The following is a 19,894-nucleotide window of genomic DNA, read 5'->3' on the forward strand; positions in this document are numbered from 1 at the left end:
TCTATTTGTCTGTCTTTGTCACCTTAAATATTAATACTTTGTTTTTGTCTCTGTGGATGATGGTAGTGAGGATGACAAGCAGAAGGCACATGAATGCTCTGCTCGTTATGGGCTCGAGGTTCCAGAGCGACCCAGAACCACTGCTTCAGGCTCGAGGCTCCTCAAATTTTCAGTTGCTCGCCTACCTCTACATGTTTCAAAGGCAGACATTTAATGGCAGATGTGTCCTCACCAGCTATCAGGACTGCCTTGGCCTTGATGAGTTTGGCGATGTTGGTCAAAAATTGGGCTTCCTCGGAGCTCACGGCATGCAGAGCAGCAGGATCTCTGGCAGTACTCTGGTTAATACAAAGAGAGAAAGCTGTGTTAAGCAGCACATTGGCAGTGCCCACTTTTCCAAGTGCCCCCCCCCCACCACACTGCCCAAAGGTGAGGCCAGCAACAGAGTCAGATTGAGCAACAAAAAAATCTGGAGATTTCTGAACAAAGAATGACCGAGATGGCTCTAGCATAGTCTACCACAGGCCAGAGACAGGGGTGTAGCTTGGTCCCTAATATTGGGGGGATGTGAGCTTCAGATTTCCCAGCAATCACGCTGGGATATCTTGTTAAAATACATTAAATTAGAAGCAGGATATCAGGGGGACTTAAGTGGCAGTGGAAAGAAAGAAGAGGCTGGAATTGTTAGGGGCGCTAAAACATAAAAGTTTTCAAAATAGTCATAATTTTTAAAGGTCTTCATAACAGAGACCAGAGAGTGTGCGTATGTGTGTTTTTGTCAGTGAGGGCATGTAAACATCCCTGGTGAAATCCGATAGACACTTCACCATTCTCGACTGAAAGCACTTGCACCCAACTATTTACTACAGAATACATTTTTTACGGGGGTGTAACAGCCCAAACACCCTCCCTGAAGCTACGCCCCTGGCCAGACATTGCCTCTCTGGGTATATTTTCTAACGTGGCACCCTCTACCTCAAGCCTGCTGGCCCAAATGCACAGGATGTCTTGACCATTTCCCTGATTTTTGTTTTCCACTACATCTCAAAGAATGAAAGAGTGCAATGAGTCATAACAGCATAGATTTTAAACTCAATGAGCCTTATTCAAAAATGTCAGATGAAAATAAAAAGGATCTTTAATGCCACAATGCCAAACTGTCGAAAGCTAACAAAAAAGGCTTGATGAATATTGTCTGTGAAGTGCAGTGCGTAAATTACGGCCCCAGACTCGCAATTTGCGATGCAGGGCACGCTACGAAATTCGTTTTATTTATTTAATTGTTTACTTACCTCCAATTGTCCATATTCCGGTTTTTAGTACCCCCCACCCTGCCCCTCCCCCGCCCCACCTTTCCGGCCCATGGAACTCCCTCCACGGGCCGCGGCTGCCCAGACTCCATTTTTATTATCTCTCTTTAATGCATCAGAGAATAGACAATGTTTGACCATGTTAGTGCACGAGCCAAAGGCGGAAATAGAACAAATACCAAGGACCTGTGATTAAACATGAGTTTCATTCTAAACTTTTTAAGTCACCAGGTTAACTTTAGCCAATTGTCTTTATCGTGCCTGGCAAAAGAAAATCTTTCACCCCTCAAGTCCAGCTGCGATTTAAAAAAATATATATTTTCGATCCTAGCATGATTAAGGTAAAAGCAGTTCTCCTACAGAGGAGACACAAGACCGGATTTCACATTGATTTTCTTTTTAATTTAGACTTGCGTAGCTTGACTAAGGTGTTGGCAGAGAACTAGGATTTGGTGAAATATTCTGTTATACCTGAGAAATTGGCAGAATGTTTGTGACTCTGCTTTACTCTTGTAACGTGGAGTTCCTGCCTAATTCCGTCAATCACCACGTGGTGGAATTTTCTCTCAGGTGCAGCTCCAAAATGGTAAGATGGTGAGCACAAAAGATATTTTGCCATCCCCTAGCATGATTTCCGGTCCCTAGGAGGACATTTGATTAGATTGTTAGTACGCAGGTGGTCACTACTGTTCATAGTTGGAAGGCTGCAGCTCAAGTAGAAAATCTACTTGAGCAGTAGCAAAATCAACTCGAGTAGCTGCGCCCTCTGGCACGCCACATGGTGCCATTCGCACTGATTTTTCAGTGCAGAACATGCTTCCGGTGCGAAATCACAGTGCGAGCAGCGCAACGTGCCTATTTTCACCCATTGACAGAACTCACTGAGTTTATATATAACTGCAGAATTTCGCGGAACCAAATTCCACGAGTTCCACCCATCCCTACAAAGAACCAGTAGGGTACCATTGATTTATTATGTCATTTAATAGAATAAGAAACAGTGCCATGAGAGATACACATCTTCTAGGCCTCACTGTATTGTCCCCTCAGCCACGTGCAGGGAACAACTTGGGCACCGCCTCTAGGTGGCACCTTAATGGTTGAGGTGTAAACATGACAAAGGCTCTTGCAGTCATGTCTCTGCAATGCAGGCAGTGGTAATGCTATGAGACAGGTGTTTACATCCTGTCCACAGAAAGAATGGCTGCTGATTGCCCAGCCAGAGTAAATGGGCCACATGCCCACAAAAGACAAACTAGACCCCGAATCATGCCGAATAAAGATGGCACAGGTGATGAACCAGACCCTTTTTAGGTCAAGCCTGGGCAGCGCATGCACTGCTCTGTGAGGCATGCTGTATTTGAGTATGGACGTGAAGCTCCGCCCACTCTCCACCCATATTTTTCATTGGTTTGTGTCATTGTCCTTTTGTAAATGCTGGCTTCTGATTCGTTAGTAGGCTTGTTAGTACCTCCTTAGTACCGCTGTGTCTTCATCTGTAACCTCTCATAAGGACTGGCCCTTTTACTTCTGTTGTTACACTGTATGTCTTATTTAGTCTGTAAGCACTATTTTCTATCATGAGTTTCTCCTACTGCAGGCACAACATGCTTTTCCTGCAACATTCAAAGCACCATGCACACTTTCTTCACTTTCTAAGCAGCCCGGGACAATGGCGGCCGCTTCTTTCAAATGAAATAGGTCTCAAATTTAAAAGATTTTGAGCTACTGTCATTATAAATGACAATGGCTTTTATTTATGTGTTAATTATCAAAACAGATCAATAAAAGGCATTGACATTTACAATGCCAATAGCTTAAACTCTTGCAGATGCGAGACCGATTGCACTGCAAATGCTTTTTAATACAGGGATCTGCAAATATCAACACCAGAGAGTCATAGATCATGAAGGTGTGCCATAATCACTCTTCAGCACTATGGAACACTGTTTATAGTCCACCTTCACATAATCAAACTGATTCCACAGTCATTTTACTTCACATGAATACATACTTTTCTTGATAGAACAGGAAGGAACTAGGACCTAGAAAGGTGATACTTGTATCTATACAGTTTATTAAATCATTTCTGAAACCATGCACATCAATTCATCATTGTCAACAATTGTATCAAATTATTACATAAACATACAAAAAGACTGTAGTTATCTTACACATCTGAAATATCACATTAATGGGACTAGCAACACAACACTCATACGCAATTGTTCATTTGGCGGTGGGAAATTCAGACAGAATATCACAATATAGTATATTCAATGTATTTATTTCATGGTGCAAAGATGTGTGCATGATGTCTAGTTTAGGTTTTGTACTGAAAGTATGCCATTCCAGTACAAAACCTACTACATCTATAAAAACTATGCCGAGAAAACGTCTATAATATTTCACATTGATGTGTGCTGTACAGTGACAGTACACATGCAATGTGTTGAAAGTTTCGAGAAATTGAAATATTTTTCATGCATCAAGAAGGCGTTATTTTCTAAGGCAAACCCCTTTCCTGACTATTTTAGTAGATCAGGCTTTGCATCACAAGCTATGGGTGTCTGTGCTGATCCACCCGATTTTTCCATATATACACCGACGTACATGCTGGACCAAATATTTGTAACTCTTCCCCACAGTGTTTAGTAAGTAACTGGCACAATACTGGTAAAGAAAATATAATTAAAAAAATGGGGACTACATTAATAATATTTTGCACTATTTCAGAGGTTGTTATTTTGCTTTAAATGTAAACCAATAACAGAGTTTCACTGCACAAAGTCCATGAACTGGTAGGCATTGTATACACACTTTTAAAACACCTGCTATATCTATCTACAAACCTGACGCATTTTCTTTAGCACAGGATGTTCTCGAAGTGAGTATTTCAAGGCATACGCCTTTCCAGGATCGCTCTCTTTGTCAAAGGTCTTTGGAGACTTGCTCTTTCGAAAAATTGAAATCTGATATTTTTTCCCTGAGGAATAGAAAATAAAGATTTAAGGCAGGACAGAACAAAACACCAAAAATGCAAAGCTCTTAGAATATGTTTGATATTTTTCGCAATAAAGCAACAACGTTACTAGCGAATTTAAAGTAATTGCTTCGGAAATCAAAATACACAAATCTACTTAAGAAATATAATGTACAACAAAAAAATGTGCATACACCTTTTTCACGGTATTCAGTAACAATCGATTGTAATTCATACAGAAAAGGGACAAAGGGTGTACTTTGCAGTTTTGTGTTATATACACTTTGCCACTCCCTATGTTTGAGGAATGTAAGCACCATGCACGCATAATCCAAGCAGGGATGTTGTCTCGGCCAGTCACAGCTATTGATCTGGTTTCTGTGCACATCACATGACTAAAGGTAGAACATGTCTGCTTGCCTGTCAACAAAGGACAATGTGCATTTGAAATAGAAATTAAAAGCATTTCCAAATGGTGACGCTAGTACTTTTTACTTCAACCAGAAAGTTTAGTGTGTGTAATTCACATATCTGTCAAATCCTACTGAAGTCCAAGTTGAATTATTGTCTTTTAGTGCTCAAATCCGAAGAGAAGATAATTACGTCATTTGTTAGGAGGCCTTTAAATACACACTGAATTAGCATTCTCTGTGTTTATGTGCTTGAGGCTATGATTCAATTAATCCCACTAATATGCGAGTCCCCACATCCATAATAATATATCATGAACCTCAGAATGAGGGGTTTATTCCAGTGGACAGATTTGTGATTAACACTCCCATCTTCGTTTAAATTACTGATCACATGCACGTTCCTTTAATTATACACTATGATTATTTCCATGTTTTAATGTGCTTGATGATGAGGGCCGGGGCTTGAAGTGGGATGAAAAACCTGGGGTGGCCTTTCAAAGGTGTGTGGCCGATCTAATTAAGGGTGTGGCTTAAAAACACGTACGATAAAAATCTGTGCTTAGCAGTACTTAAAATGGAAAAACAGAAGTGCAGTACTCTGTACCAGACTACCTGCTTGTTTATGAGACGTGCCGGTACACTACAATTAAAAGTATAATGTTTCTCTTGAGAAGTGAAGGTACTCTCCCTCTCACAATAAAAAAGTGCCAGTACTCAGTAACAGACAAGACTGTCCCATTTAAAGCACTGGTGCTTAGCATGGGGTGCCGCCGGACTGGTATTTTGCTGCTTCTGTCATTGCATCCACAGTAACATTACACCTACAACAAGCCAGGACTATTGGCTTTGTCAATTAGATGTTAGTTGCATAAGACAAATAATTAACAACTAAGGCTTTGTTGTATATAATATTGCAAATGCTTCCATTCTGAAATGATGAGACTGTGAAAGTACTATAACGAGCCGCTTTGAAGTTACATCAAAGGCAATGAAGGGTGGTTCTGCTGCTTAGTTAAGATTTTTTTCTCACTCTGGCGGTGAGGGCAAATATGGAGAGCCCAATAGGGACACGTCTCAACACCTGCTTTTTAGAACTGTCGGAGCTGAGCACCTGCAGGTCCCGGACCACTTAAAGCCCTGATGAGGGCCCAAAAGATTCTGTTGCTATGTGAGTACCCACTTCATATCACTGAGGCTGCTGACACCAAACCACACCTGAAATGCATGCTACTCAATTGCAAATTGGCAGTGAAACATGTGGCAGACATCGCGGACCTCATCCGTACACACAACCTAGACATACTAACCCTGACTGAAAAGTAAATGAAGCCTCCACATCTACTCTTGACCTACTAGTGCCAGCTGTCACAACATCATTAGATTAGATAGACTAAGCAGACCTGGCGGAGGTTTCGGTTGCATACACCGAAACAACCTCGAAGTGAAACAGTCACACAAAATGGACATATCCTCATATGAATACCTATGCATTGACATTTTGAGCAACAATAGTCCATTGTGAAAACTGCACACCATCTATCACCAACCAGGTGATAACATCACATTTATAGAACAAATTATGGAACTCATCTCAACCAAAGCAGGACAACACAGCACCCACATCTTCCTCGGACATTTCAACCACCACCCGAATGACCCTCATGACCCAGCAGTCAACAGCCTTAAATCCTTCCTAGCTGACCTCAACCTGACTCAATTCTGCATCAGTCCTACACGTAATTTGGATGTGACCTTGGACCTTATGTTTACCACGTGTAATATTATCCAACTGGAATCTATCATCCCTTGTGACTGGACAGATCAGCACCACATCACTTTCCTCATCACAGAATCAGTGAAGACAAGAAACGGGCAACTAAACAAACCCAAACAATGGAAAAAGAGCACACAGAGTATTAAGTGGAATGATCTGACATCCCTCAGCAATAACATCTTGACACCTCCATGGGATATGGCAGATGTCCATGACCTCACAAACCACAACAACTCCATGATGAACATTTTAGACTTAAATGCACCCCTGCAGCTAAAGTGAATGCCCACCAAAGACTCCAAACCTTGGTTCAATGGTAGCCTTAATACAGAAACACATACGTTTAGACTAGCTGAACAAACTTGGAGATAATTACCGTCCCTTGAAAACCTTAAACACCTGGGATCACTGAGGAAAATCTACAACAAACGTATCAGAAGCTCTGAAGCGCATTTCTTTAGATGCCAATTAGATAAAGCTAGAAATTGTCCCCAAAAACTGGTCAAACTGGTCAAGCTACAATCCAATAAGCAACCCAACACTTCTCCCACAGGTTCTAACCCACAGCTAAATTGTGAGGATTTTGCCTCCTTCTTCATGGAAAAGTCAAGAAAGATTAAAAAATCCAATTGTAAGCTACGAAGCACCTTCCTCTCACACCTCATTGTAGCACCCCCACACTCCAGATTGCTATGACACCAGGTCTATCAGCTCACACCCGCAAAAACAATCCTACCTGGAGCATATTCAAAACTTTTGATGGAAGCGCCATCCTCAAAATCCTAACAGCACTAAAACCCTCAAACCAGTTCAGCGACCCTCTACCAACAAGTGTCTTTAATGACATCAAAACGTTCTTACTCCTTCTCTGGACTAAAATAGTTAATGCCTCACTACTTCAAGGATCGATCTCTGATTGCCTTAAAGCTAGGCAGGTTAACCCATTTAAAAAAAATAGCGGTGGGCCACACAGACCTACACAACTTCCGACCAATCTTTACAATTTGGACACTAGCAAAGCTCCTTGAGAAATATGTAAATCTGTGCAACCACATTGACCAATTCAGTCTCTTACATCAATTTCAATCCGGCTTCCAACATAGCCACAGCACTGAATTGGCACTCACACACATATTTGATGATGCGTTAAAAATGTTGAATCAGAACGAATCCTGACTTCTTGTCCACCTTGAACCTCTAGTCAGCTGTCAATACTGTCAAACATGACAGCCTCCTAGACCTACTCAAACATGAGTTGAACTATGGGGTCTGTTCTTAACTAACTTGCCTCTTTTCTCCACAACAGAACTCAAAGAATCAATATCAATATATCCCTATCCAACTCCACACAGGTCACATTAGGGGTCACTCAGGGGTCTTCGCTCTCACCCACTCTCTTTAACGTATTCATGAATCCTCTAACCAAATTGTTGACTTTATCAAACATTCACCATCACATTTATCCAGATGACATACAACTGTACTTAGAAATCTCTTACACCAAAGATATTAGGTCTCTGAACTTAACCCTACAAAAGACACAAAACTCGTTGACTGGTAACCACCTAAAAGTAAACACTCTCAAAACGGAATTCCTCCTGAGTGCCCCACCCAAACATTCTCCGGACGTCACAGAATGGATGAAACAACTAACAGTGCTGAATGGTGTACCACACATTATATAGTCTATGAGATCTCTGGGAATAGTGCTGGATAGGAACCTGAACACGCAGCAGCATATCAGCTCTGCCACCAAAGAGGTGTTTTCCACATGAACATCTTAAGAAAAATAACACCCTTCCTACCCCTGGATGACTTCAAGTCAGCTGTTCAAGCCCTAATGATTCCGAGGTTGGACTATGGGAATGCAACCCAACCCAAAGCTAAGATGGCGCCACTAAGGACCTCCCTTAACTCTGCTGTTAGGCTCATTACAGAAACAAAACAATCACATCACTCCTCACCTGAAGTCCCTAAACTGACTTCCATATGAGGCAAGGATTCATTTGAAAATTGCCTGCATGAACCATGAAGCCCTCCACTTCAACACTCCGAGATACCGTGCACAAAAGCTAGAGCTATCTGGTGGTATTAGAGCATCTGGAGGCACTAGTTTCGTACTGCTGAAACCACCAAACTTTTATAAAAAGAAAACATATAACCAAGCCTTTTCAGGTATTGCCCCGAGAATCTGGAACACACCGCCCCCTGATATCAGAATGAACCCCTCAATTGCTTAATTCAAGAAAGAAGTCAAAAGGATACTGATGAACAGATTTCTGCTGTAGAATGCATGAACAATAATCCAGGACAAGATTCATCCCTTAGTCTGCATGCATGCTCATTTCTTGCAGACCATGGGGCATATTTACAAGTGCCTATCGCCACGTGCCTATCGCCACAGAAACGTCACTTTTTATGACATTCCTGTGACGATAGGGGCTTAGCCTTATTTAGAAAGTGGCACTTAACGTGGCTTAACACTGCCTTGTAAATAATGCCTCCTTTCATACTACACTTCGCGTGAAAGGGGAGGGCAATGGGTGTTGAGGTGGGCGTTCCGCCTGAACACCCATTGATTTTGATGCTACCCCCTATTTACAAGGGTGGCGTAAATAGGAGGCAGCGCCAAAATTAAGACTAGAGAAAACCTGTTCTTAACATGGCAAAATGAGGAGAAATGCTTAATTTCTCCTCCTTTTTGCTGTTTCTATGTGTGATGATTTGCAACTTCTAGGATTTCTTCACAATGCAGCACACATAGGAGTTACAAATCACCATTATTGAATGTTTATGTGCAGGACAGGACACCTTCCTGCACATAAACAATCATTCCCTCAATGCAGACACCCTTGCATTACGGTGCAAGGGCGCTTGTGTTGGGGCTAGGCAACTGAATTCTCAAGGACCATGTGGCTTGTTTTAGGCTAGGTTTTAATTATTGCATTGTCAGTGTGAACATCAAAGTTGGGTCTAGTTGCAGCAGATCTGCTGCAACCACAAAGTTTCTATAAATTCTATAAATTAGTGATTTCTCTATTAGGTCATCTAAAATTTCTGTCTTTATACAGGACCTTAATGAGCAATGATCACTCTTAGCTAGGCACGCAGCCCAGCATACCACCCCTGCAAGACAATAGATGAAGCCATTCTTCAAACCAAATTCTAGCCTTAAAGCTGTCACAGGGAGAGCTGAATTGACTGAAGCTAGGTTTCTAAGGAATCACCCTTCCATCATATTTAAAAAAAAAAACATAAATCAGTTCTGCTCGCTACCACACAAAGAGGCCGGGATCTGGGCTCGGTAAACCTCTAACAAAAGTGCAAAGTGCCTTCTCTCAGTAGCCCTATAAAAGGCACCCAAAGATTTAGCATAAGAATTGGCTCTGGTCCTGTTTTTTTCCATGTAGGCTTTTTCACTGAAGTTCCCACACACTATATTTTCCAGGAAAGTGTACAATTTTACAATTTCTAACTTTTGATCACCCAGGGACATTGTTAAGTTTTCACATTTCGGCTTTTTCCTCCCATGAAAATACACAACTTTGCTTTCAGATGTATTCATCTGTAAATAGTGGGCACCAGTGAATTGTTGCACTGCCTGCAGACGACTATTTAGCTCTTTTGGGGTAAGATCGAAAACTATTATGTCGTCCATGTATAATAAGCACACATTAGACTTTTCCCCAAATAATAGAGCGATACCCTCACTCCGGGCCAAGTGATCAGGAGGTCGAAGATGTATAGGGAAAAGAGAAGAGGGGCGAGCAGGCACCCTTGTTTTAACCCAGTTAAAGTAGGGACCCCTATACCAACCCAGGAGAACTCTAAACCAGGTATCAGAATGGAGGGAGAAAACTAAATCTGAAAAAGGGTACCCGGCACACGCAAACTTAAAAGATTACTCCACAGCAAAGGATGATCTACTTTGTCAAAAGCTGTAGAGAAGTCTATCAAGGGCAGTTATATTGTCAATTGTTCCATGCTTACTCCTAAACCCTGTTTGCGCCATGGGGAAGATTTTATATTTTTCCACCCATTCATGAAACTGAGTTAATAAACATTTAGCAAAGACTTTGCCTGCCACATCAAGAATGTTGATAGGGCGATTATTTTTTGGCAGGTTACGATCCCCTTTCTTGAAAAGTGTATCTATAACACTCCTCATCCATGAGGGGGGGATTTTTTGATTTCATAGCAGTCTTTAAAAACCGGGTGAATTATTTTACTCCAGAGGAGTACATTTTGTTTTATTACAGAAATTGGAATATCATCAGGACCCATTGTGGCCGAAGTGTGCATTCTACAGATTGAAAGCTCTATCTCTTTTTCAGAAGGACGCCCATACAAAAGGGAATCCCCTTTTACTGTGGATCTATTTACATCTCCCTTGTTTGTTGCATATAAGCTTTGAGTAAAATTAACCCATCTAGATAAGAGTAAAGTAACATAGAGTGGAGTGGGCTACATAGGCATAGAGTGTTGTAGAGTGGAAAACAGTGGCATAGAGTTTTGTGGACTGGCATGTCATAGAGTTGAGTGTTGTAGAGTGGAGTTTCATGAAGTATTGTGGAATAGTGTGGAGTGGTGTAGAGTGAAGTGTTGTAGAGTGTCATAGAGATGAGTGGCGTAGAGTGTCATAGAGTGGAGTGTTGTGGAGAGGAGTGGAGTATCATAGAGTGCAGAGGAGTCTCATAGAGTGCAGAGGAGTCTCATAGAGTGGAGTTTCATAGGAGAAAGGGTACCAAGAGTAAAGTGATCTAGAGTGGCCTAGAGTGAAGTGGCATAGAGTGGTGTAGAGTGGAGTAGAAAGAAGTGGCATGGAGTGGCGTAGATTGGAGTAGAGTAGAATGGCATAGAGTAGAGTGCTATGGAGTAGAAGGGAGTAGAGTGCTGTAGAGTAGAGTAGTGTGTCGCAGAGTGGAGTGGCATAGAGTGGTGTGGAGTGGCATGGCATGGAGTGGCGTAGAGTGCAGTAGTATAGAGTGGAGTGGAGCGGATTGGAGTGTCATGTCAAAGAGTGTCATCTCATAAAGGGTTGTGGCGATGACCAAAGGGGCGTAGATTGGAGGAGCTTAGGGCCTCATGTATGGCATTTTTTGCGTAGAGCAGCAGAGCAAGACACATTACTGCACTGCTCTAGGCCAAAGTGAAAGGGAAGGAACACACAGTATTTAAGCAATACCGTGCATACCTGTCCTTTCTGCCTGTGCTTGTTTTTGTGTAGCTAGGGACATCTTACCGTAAAAAAACAATCCCAAGAGGACTTTTCCTCTTTCTATTTGTGCTGCAGGAAAGAGGGAAAAAACAAGGAGAAAGAAGTTATTTCTCCTCTTTACACTTCACCTCAGGAGGCATACGGATTTGGTGCTTCCCCACGTTTACATATTTTTGTAAATCTGGAATGTGTCAAATTCCATGGGTGTTGCGTGGGAAAAACCACCACAACACCCTTGGAACGCATTCTGGGTGCAGAGTAAGGTGACGCAGCAATTTGTGCTGTGTCACCTTACTCATGATTTATGAGGACTCTCAAAGCAACAAAGGATGGCTTTGTGTGGCTTCATAAATCTTTATGGGAGCCCTGTGCCACACATGTACCACTTTGCAAAGTGCAAAAGTGACACAGGGATATCACAAATAAGACCCTTAAAATGGAATGGCTTACATTGGAATAGAGTGGAGTGAAATGTCATACTCTGGAGTGGTGCAGTGTGGCATATAGTAGGGTACAGTGGCATAGAGTGGATTAGAGTATCATAGAGGAGGAGTGACAGAGTGGAGTGGCATAGCACAGACTGGAGTGAAGTGTTGTAAAGTAGAGTAGAGTGGCGCGGTGTAGTGTGGGGGGGCATAGAGTAGTGTGGCGTGGTGTACAGTAGAGTGGCATAGAGTGGAGTACAGTAGAGTGGCATGAATTAGAGTGGTGTGCCTTGGCATGGAGTGGTGTAGAGTGGAAAGGCGTAGAGTAGAGGAGCATTGGGAAGAGTATAATGCCATAGTGTGTCGCGGAGTGCAGTGTTGTAGAAAGGTCTCGTGTAGAGGGGAGTGCAATGTCTTAGAGTGGGAAATGCATGGTATGGCAGTGCACTGCCATTACCTAAAACACATTTTCAATTGAAATGATTATTACATTTGCAAGAAGTGGAGGGCAGAAACCAGTACAGTGGCAAGAACCACCGGGAACTCCAGATGCTACTACAGATGCAACTCAGGAGCAAGACAAACCAACAAAACTAGTGGTAAATTTGTCATCCATAATTCTCACACCCTTTGAACACAAGGTATTGGAGAAGGGATTAGGCTTTGTACCAACTCTGCATGAGGACACCTTTTGCTTAACAAAGGAACTACACAACTTCTTGAGGAAAATTAAACTCCGAGCATACTTCAAGGATAAGACATGGCCTGCGACAGAAGACTCTAGCTTATGACCCCCTTCCAGATTTACCCCCCCATGAGGGGATGACACTATGTAAAATCCTCACCTTCGAACAGGCCATCATCAAAGACATACACCAACTGGATAACAACAGGCCTTTCCAAATATGACGTCTCAGGAGAAAAACCTAGTTACGAATCTGTCCAATGACGACTCGATCATGATTAAGCCATCTGACAAAAGAGGAGCCATTGTGATCCTTCAAACCACTGACTACAACCATGAATGTCTTTGTCAACTGTCTGATGGAAGATACTATCACCGTCTAACCAAAGATCCTACAGCAACCCTTATGACTAGAATACAAACTCTTGTGAATTCGGCTGAATCACAAGGATGGATTTCTCACAATGAAGCAGAATTTCTGGTGAACACCACCCCCAGAATACCATACTTCTGCACCCTACCGAAAATACACAAGGGTGTTTTCCCCCTCCAGGAAGGCCCATTGTGTCAGGAATAGTATCTCTCTTGCAACTATTTAGCAAATTCTGCGATCACTTTTTACAGCCCTTAGTGAAAAAGATTCCTTCTTACAAGATACTAGAGATGTCCTGAATCTGATCGCTGAGAGGGATTCCCTTGATGATTTTACCATTTTAATGACTTTAGATGTGGAGGCTTTATACACGAACATCCCACAGGAGGCCACACTCAATGTAATTGAGGAGTGTTTACTGGCTGAAACATGGACCTCGCCGACCCCAGTGAATTTCATAATAGAGTGCGCGACAATTGCCATGAGAGAAAGCTCCAAGACCTATTATTCCAACAGGTCCAGGGAATGTCCATGGGCAGCACCTTTGCCCCAAGTTTGGCGTGTCTGTACAAGGTGGAATTTGAATGCCTCCACATCAACAACAACAACCCTTTCCTGGCCAACATTAACCCCTTCAGCGGGGCGCGGATTTCCGCGCCACGCTGAAGGTTCCGTGCGCGGGCGGGGCCGTGACGGAGCGGTTCCGTCATGCGCACAGCGCGACCGTCGCGCATGACGGAACCGCTCCGTCACAAGCACGGAAAGGGTTAAAATATGACGACGCTATGTAGACGACATCTTAATCTTCAGGAGTAGTGACCAAAATACCTGTGAAGCTTTCTCTGAGTGGATAAATTCCCTAAATCCCTTCTTAAAATTCACAAAAATAGTTTCTGATAAAGAGGTCACTTTTTAGGGTGCCTGATTACAATAAATGATGGGCACACCACCACTTTTAAGAAGTCAACAGACTGCAACAACTTTCTATACTATAACAGTCATCATCCTTGGGACAATCTCCCGTTTGGCCAATTTTTACGCTTACGTCGTAACTGCAGTTCAGTCCAAAATTACGAGAAAGAAACAAGGACACATAGGAAGAATTTGTAACCACGCAATAACACCCGGCTTGTCATCAAGTGGGCACGCAAGAGGGCAAAAAACAATCATAGAGGCCCTTCTTGAACCAAGAATCAGAGAGAGAGAGAACTCTGTTTATTTAGACCATAGTGTTTAAACACAAAGAAGATCTCATAAACGATAAAACCATACACAAATCTAAACCACTGCACTCTACGCCAATGCACTAAACACCACTTTACTGAAAAGGAATGTACAATACCCCAACTACTCTACACCACTGCACTTAATGCTACTATACTCTAGTCAGCAACACTCGACCAGTGGCGGCTCCTCCGTTAAGACGGAGGAGCTTCACCCCGCCTCCTGCGAGCACAGCAGGTACACACAGAATAATAACATGGTTATTACCATTTTATTCTTCTGCATGTCGCCGGCCGGCATGGCACAAGCGTGATGGTGGAGGCGGGGCTGACAGATTCCTGCATATTGCAGGATGATTGCTTCAAGTACTCAGTGCGCATGACAGATTGGCCGGCTGTCTAACGGCAGCCAATCTGTCTGTCATGCGCACTTCAGAGCCTGCAAACCCAGTGCTGTAAAACAGCAGAAGGACTGAAGACACAGGTCTCCAGCCTGAAAATGAGCGCAGGGTTAGCCTTCTCCAACCAATCCGGTTAGATTTGCATGCAGGGAGTAAACCACTTCTCTTTCCTGCTCGTCGTTGACGGGAAAGGAGAGAGGCAACATATTGATGCGTTTTACAGCGTGCCTCGCCCCACCAATTTTTAAAGTTGCTAGCCACCCCTGCACTCAATTCCACTGCACTCCATGCCACGGCATGCTTTGCCACTGAAGGCTAAGCCACTCTGTTCTACTCTGCACCACTGTACTCTACTACACGGCTCTCTGCACCATTCTACTCTGCGCCAATCTAGTCTGCGCCACTCTGCTCTGAACCACTGCACTCTATGCTGCTGCACTCTATGCCAATGCACTCTACGACACTCTACTCTGCAAGACTGCACTCTTCGCGACTGAACTCAATGCCACTCTACTCTAAGCCACTGCAAACACTATGCCACTGCACACTACACCATATAACAACATTGTGCTCTATATCCCCACACTCTAGGCCACTCTATTCTAATCTGCCCCACTGTGCTCTAAGTCACTGCACTCTGCACCACTCTGCTCTGCAACACTCTACTCTGCACCACTCTAATTTACTCTATGCCCTGCACTCTGCGACCCTCTTCTCTGCTGGACCGCAGCCCGCCTCTGAACTCAGCACCACTCTACACCATTGCTCCCTATGTCACTGCAATCTATGCCACTCTGTTCTACTCTGCACCACTGCACTCTATGCCACTTCACTCTACTCTGAAAGAATCTACTCCACGCCACTGCAATCTACTCTGCACCACTTTACTCTATGCCACCCTACTCTACAATCACTGCACTTTATGCCAAAGCAGTCTACACCACTTTACTCAAAACCAATGCATTCTACGCTCCTGTACTCTGTGCCAATCTACTCTGCACCACTGTACTTTACGCCACTTCACTTTAGGTCACTCTAATACACTCTTCAACACTACACTCTGCGATACTGCACTCTATGATGCTCCCCTCTACACTCCTCTCTCTACAACTCTCCACGCCTCTCCATGACACGCCACTTCCCTGCACTCTGCCACTCAACTAAAGTCTACACCACTTTATGACAATCAGTTCTACTCCACTTTACAACACTCCACTCCATGCCACTCTTCTTTACCCCACTAACTTTTAGCCATGCTGAACACTAGCCGTGTGGTGTACACCATGGCTAAAACATACTGGCAAAGCCAATAGCTCTTGCATAGTCGTAACCTATTGGTTTTGCCACTGCTTGTTGATAAATAGCTCTTCATGCTGTACTTCTACCGTCTCTAGGCGCTACAAATAAAAAAAAATTAAAAAGATATTATTACCCAACTTTAATGTGCTCAGTCTAGTAACCTCAAAAGGATAAGAGGCTTGCTGGGTTCGGACATGTAACCTACCTCAACGGCGAACTCTTAACACACTAAGCCATCCTCTTGGTGCCATCTCAGTGTCCAGCTCCGTTTCAGGTCTCGCCTATGCAGCGTGCATGCGCTGCATAGGAGGACCCTTAGCCGTCGTTCTGCTCTTTTTCCAAGCACATACTTGTGCTTGTGGCGGCATCCACCTTATGGGAGCACGCAGGGGCGCGCCACAAGCACGAATGCAGTGCTTGGAAATGAGCAGACTGCTTTCCCAAGGGCGCGCGCGCGCACCACTCGTGGGCTCACCTCGCACGCACGCATCACTCCTGGGCTTGTTTTTTATTGCATCGGCTCATGTTCTCGTCTCCTCCCTCCGCCCCTCTCTTGCAGGTCTCCTCCCTCCGCCCCTCTCTGCAGAAGCACTCCATTCTCCCCTGCAGTATTGGTATATCAATAACGCTCCACTGCTCTGACTCCCGCTTCCTTCTCTTCCGACTCGCTGTACCACGTCCACAGACACTCCCTCCCAGTTTCCTAATTGGTAACCCGCTCTATGTTGCCTTTCCCCTCGCCTCACATCTAGCACTCACCATTTATTTTTCCAATTTCCTACAACCTCTAGTAGATCCGTGTTCCTATTCCCAGTTTCCAGCCAATTTAAAGTCTGGAGATGGTGGAAGAGTGAACCTCCCATCCAAGGAAATGCACGATAAACGTCAGGTACGAACGGTCAAGGCAGCTCAGCGGGTTCTATTCGTGCTGCAGAGATTTTAATGCATTTTACTACCGTAACAGTTTTTATTTCAATTTTGTAAAAGATACAGATAGCTTGATTCTGCATTTATAAGAGGTTATCTTTCCCCAAAAAAAGTATGTGTGGAACTCTCCCTGCGATGTTAATCACTGCAACACTTACCTCTGAATAACACAAAATGCACCCACAGCTCAACTAAAGAACATTACTGGGTCATAACATCCAAGTCAGAAAAACACAGTCACAATAGAAAGCAAAATAACTGAGACTGCACGAAGGGTTTAATTATCTGCTTTTTAATCATCTGCTGCAACCTTCTACCCTTACACTGCTTAGAAAACGAATACTGTTGAGTTATAACGCCTAGCATCCAATAAAATAGTAGTTACTTCACATATTGTAACTTTATCGCCCACCCGTAACAAGGGCCCTAGTGTTTACAACTCCATGAAGTTGCAGTGGCTGTGCCAGTAAGCCATATACAATACGTTAAGAGTATAACATTTTAACTAAACACTTAGAAATAGTCGCTTTTACCCAGCCTGCATACTGTGATGAATATATTATGCTAATGAGGCTATCACCCTTCTGTCCAATGAACTCTTGCGCTTGTTTCAGACCCTCTCTGATGAGACAGCTGGAAGGTAGACATTTTTTAAGACATGGGGATTTTGCTCAGAATCCACATATTCCAAGGGTCCCCTGGAAAAGTAAACTTTAATCTTCTAGCTCACCTCTGTCCATTTCCATACTGACCCTTTCTTTTTCTCCCTGCCTACCTCTACCTCTGTCTCTCTGCCCACGTCATCTTAAGGATTTATGGGGTCCTGGAAAAGACGTATTTATTTCATGCAGTTTTATATAGCGCAAACTTTACCCAAAGGTGTCAGAGCGCTTTACAAAAGAACCAGGTAAGTTACAAAAGGTACACAAGATAGAATAAACACGCTCTTAAACTGTCTTGTACTATAGTTAGCACAAAAGTGGGTGATTAAATTCAAAGTTGTTATGAACAGGAGGCCCCACAATATGTCTTGCCCAGGGCCCCAAAAATTCTTCAAACGACACTGCTGGCAGGACAGTAGCACAATATATTATCGCAAATAAATACATGTTTACAGCTGCCTCGCAGCTTTCTCGCTCTCCTGGATTCCACAAGAAATCCTTCTCAGTGTTAGGTCTAGCCCTGGACTCGTTCATTTTCCTTAAGGGGAGGGGGGGAGGGGGGGGTTGCATACCTAGCCGCTTGTTAACATGTTTGCCATCTCCTGCCAAAGTCGATGTGCTTTCAGGGCGTCTCTATTATTTCCGACCCCTCAAACCCGTTCCTTCCACCTCCTCCGGCTTCGTCCTTGCTATAAACTTCCCTCCCCTTGCCGTTCCTCTCCCACAAATAGCAGTGGCTGGCCGCCTCATCGCCATAAACGTTGCTCCTTAGTCTACGACTTCTGGGCCATATTATCAAGGAACGGCGATAACATTATCGCCGCTTTAGCGGAAGGAAACTGCCGTTAAAGAAGCGAGAATGGGCTTGATAATATGCCCTTGTGAATTCCCATAGAAGCCCAGGTTCACACCAGAACCTGGGCTTCTATGGGACTTCACAAGGGCATATTATCAAGCCCATTCTCGCCTCTTTAGCGGCAGCTTCCTGCCGCTAAAGCGGCGATAATGTTATTTCCGTTCCTTGATAATATGGCCCTTAGTTTGTTAGCTGTTTTTTGTCCCACTTCCTTCTTGCACATGTCACATATATCCTATGATAAGGCGAGCAAAAGCCGGATGTCTGCCTGCTTTTTTACCATAGACTATTTTAAAGCACTCGTCATCTTCTTATTCCTCCTCTTCCTTCTGTTGTTGCATTTGTTAGTCCTTTGGTTAGTTCGTAATTTATTGGCAGGTCTCCATTTTTTGTCGTTTATTGACTTTCTACCAACGTTGTTTGTTTTCAAAGTCTTCTGCTTCTTCTTTGGGTTAGAAAATTGATTTTATTTGTCCTACATTCACTATCATCTGGCTTACGTGCGTCGTTTAAAATTGTCTGTTCACCTCTGTTCTAACCTCCACATCCTCTTCTAATGCTTTAATACTTCACATTTTGACACTTTCTTTTAATTTCGAAAGCTAGCAGGGATTGCACTCTAAAAGTATTTGTATACAGTAAAAAAAAATGCTTCAGCTCTTGAATGTATTTTATGGAGTTGTCAAATTGCTTCATGTCCTCAAGACGCCATTTCCGGTTCTGGGGATTCCTTAAAACAAGCATTGGCATAGCCAATAGGTCTCGCCTTTGGGACCGTATAAGTGTTTAGCCATGCGACAGTTGATGTTGTTGCACCATTATAAGGTCCCAAAGGCGAGACCTATTGGCTATACCAATGCTTGTCTTTGCTCGTACTGTATGATTAATACCCAAGTTCCGGGGTCCAGCCTTCAGTTTTAATAGCAATGGGCACAAGGCACCGTATTCATAAACTTACCGACAAGGACGCCCGCTGCGAATGCAACACCCAACATCGCCGTCCCCACAACAGCCTCCTTAGAAACCCCTTCGAAAGGCATTGTGTCTCTCTCACAGGGCCAGGTGGCGGTACCAGACGGAGAGAAAGGGGCTCCCCTGCCGTGGCACCACAGTGACAGCGACGCTTCCTCAACAAGTGGACTTTGCTCAGAAGTGAAAGCGAAAAAGCAACGCGAGTTCAGGCAGTCGAGCCCTGCTTCCTGTATGTGCACAGGCGCACGTGGTGATGCCCCCGGGCTTCACCGGTCTAGTTCAACACAGAACACTCAAGCTACTGCGGTCTTTTGGGGCCACCTACCGGTGGCAATCTGCAACGAGCGCCCAAAAATGGGTTTTGTTTTAAAAG

At 43.6% G+C, this 19,894-nt stretch overlaps 1 protein-coding gene across 1 annotated transcript in view; it reads right to left on the bottom strand.

The window, feature by feature from the left end:
* COMTD1 (catechol-O-methyltransferase domain containing 1) overlaps positions 1-19,721 on the bottom strand; it is a 57,437-nt gene extending 37,716 nt beyond the window's left edge. Inside the window, exons 1-3 of the mRNA XM_085608558.1 lie at positions 19,508-19,721; positions 4,163-4,296; positions 233-338 (exon numbers count right to left, since the gene is read on the bottom strand). Of these exons, the coding sequence (XP_085464684.1) occupies positions 233-338; positions 4,163-4,296; positions 19,508-19,589 (322 nt within the window). The 5' untranslated portion in view covers positions 19,590-19,721. The remainder of the gene's footprint in view (positions 1-232; positions 339-4,162; positions 4,297-19,507) is intronic.
* Positions 19,722-19,894: the final 173 nt, after the last annotated feature.

This window comes from Triturus cristatus, chromosome 1_2, assembly GCF_964204655.1.
Source record: "Triturus cristatus chromosome 1_2, aTriCri1.1, whole genome shotgun sequence".
Lineage (NCBI taxonomy): Eukaryota > Metazoa > Chordata > Amphibia > Caudata > Salamandridae > Triturus > Triturus cristatus.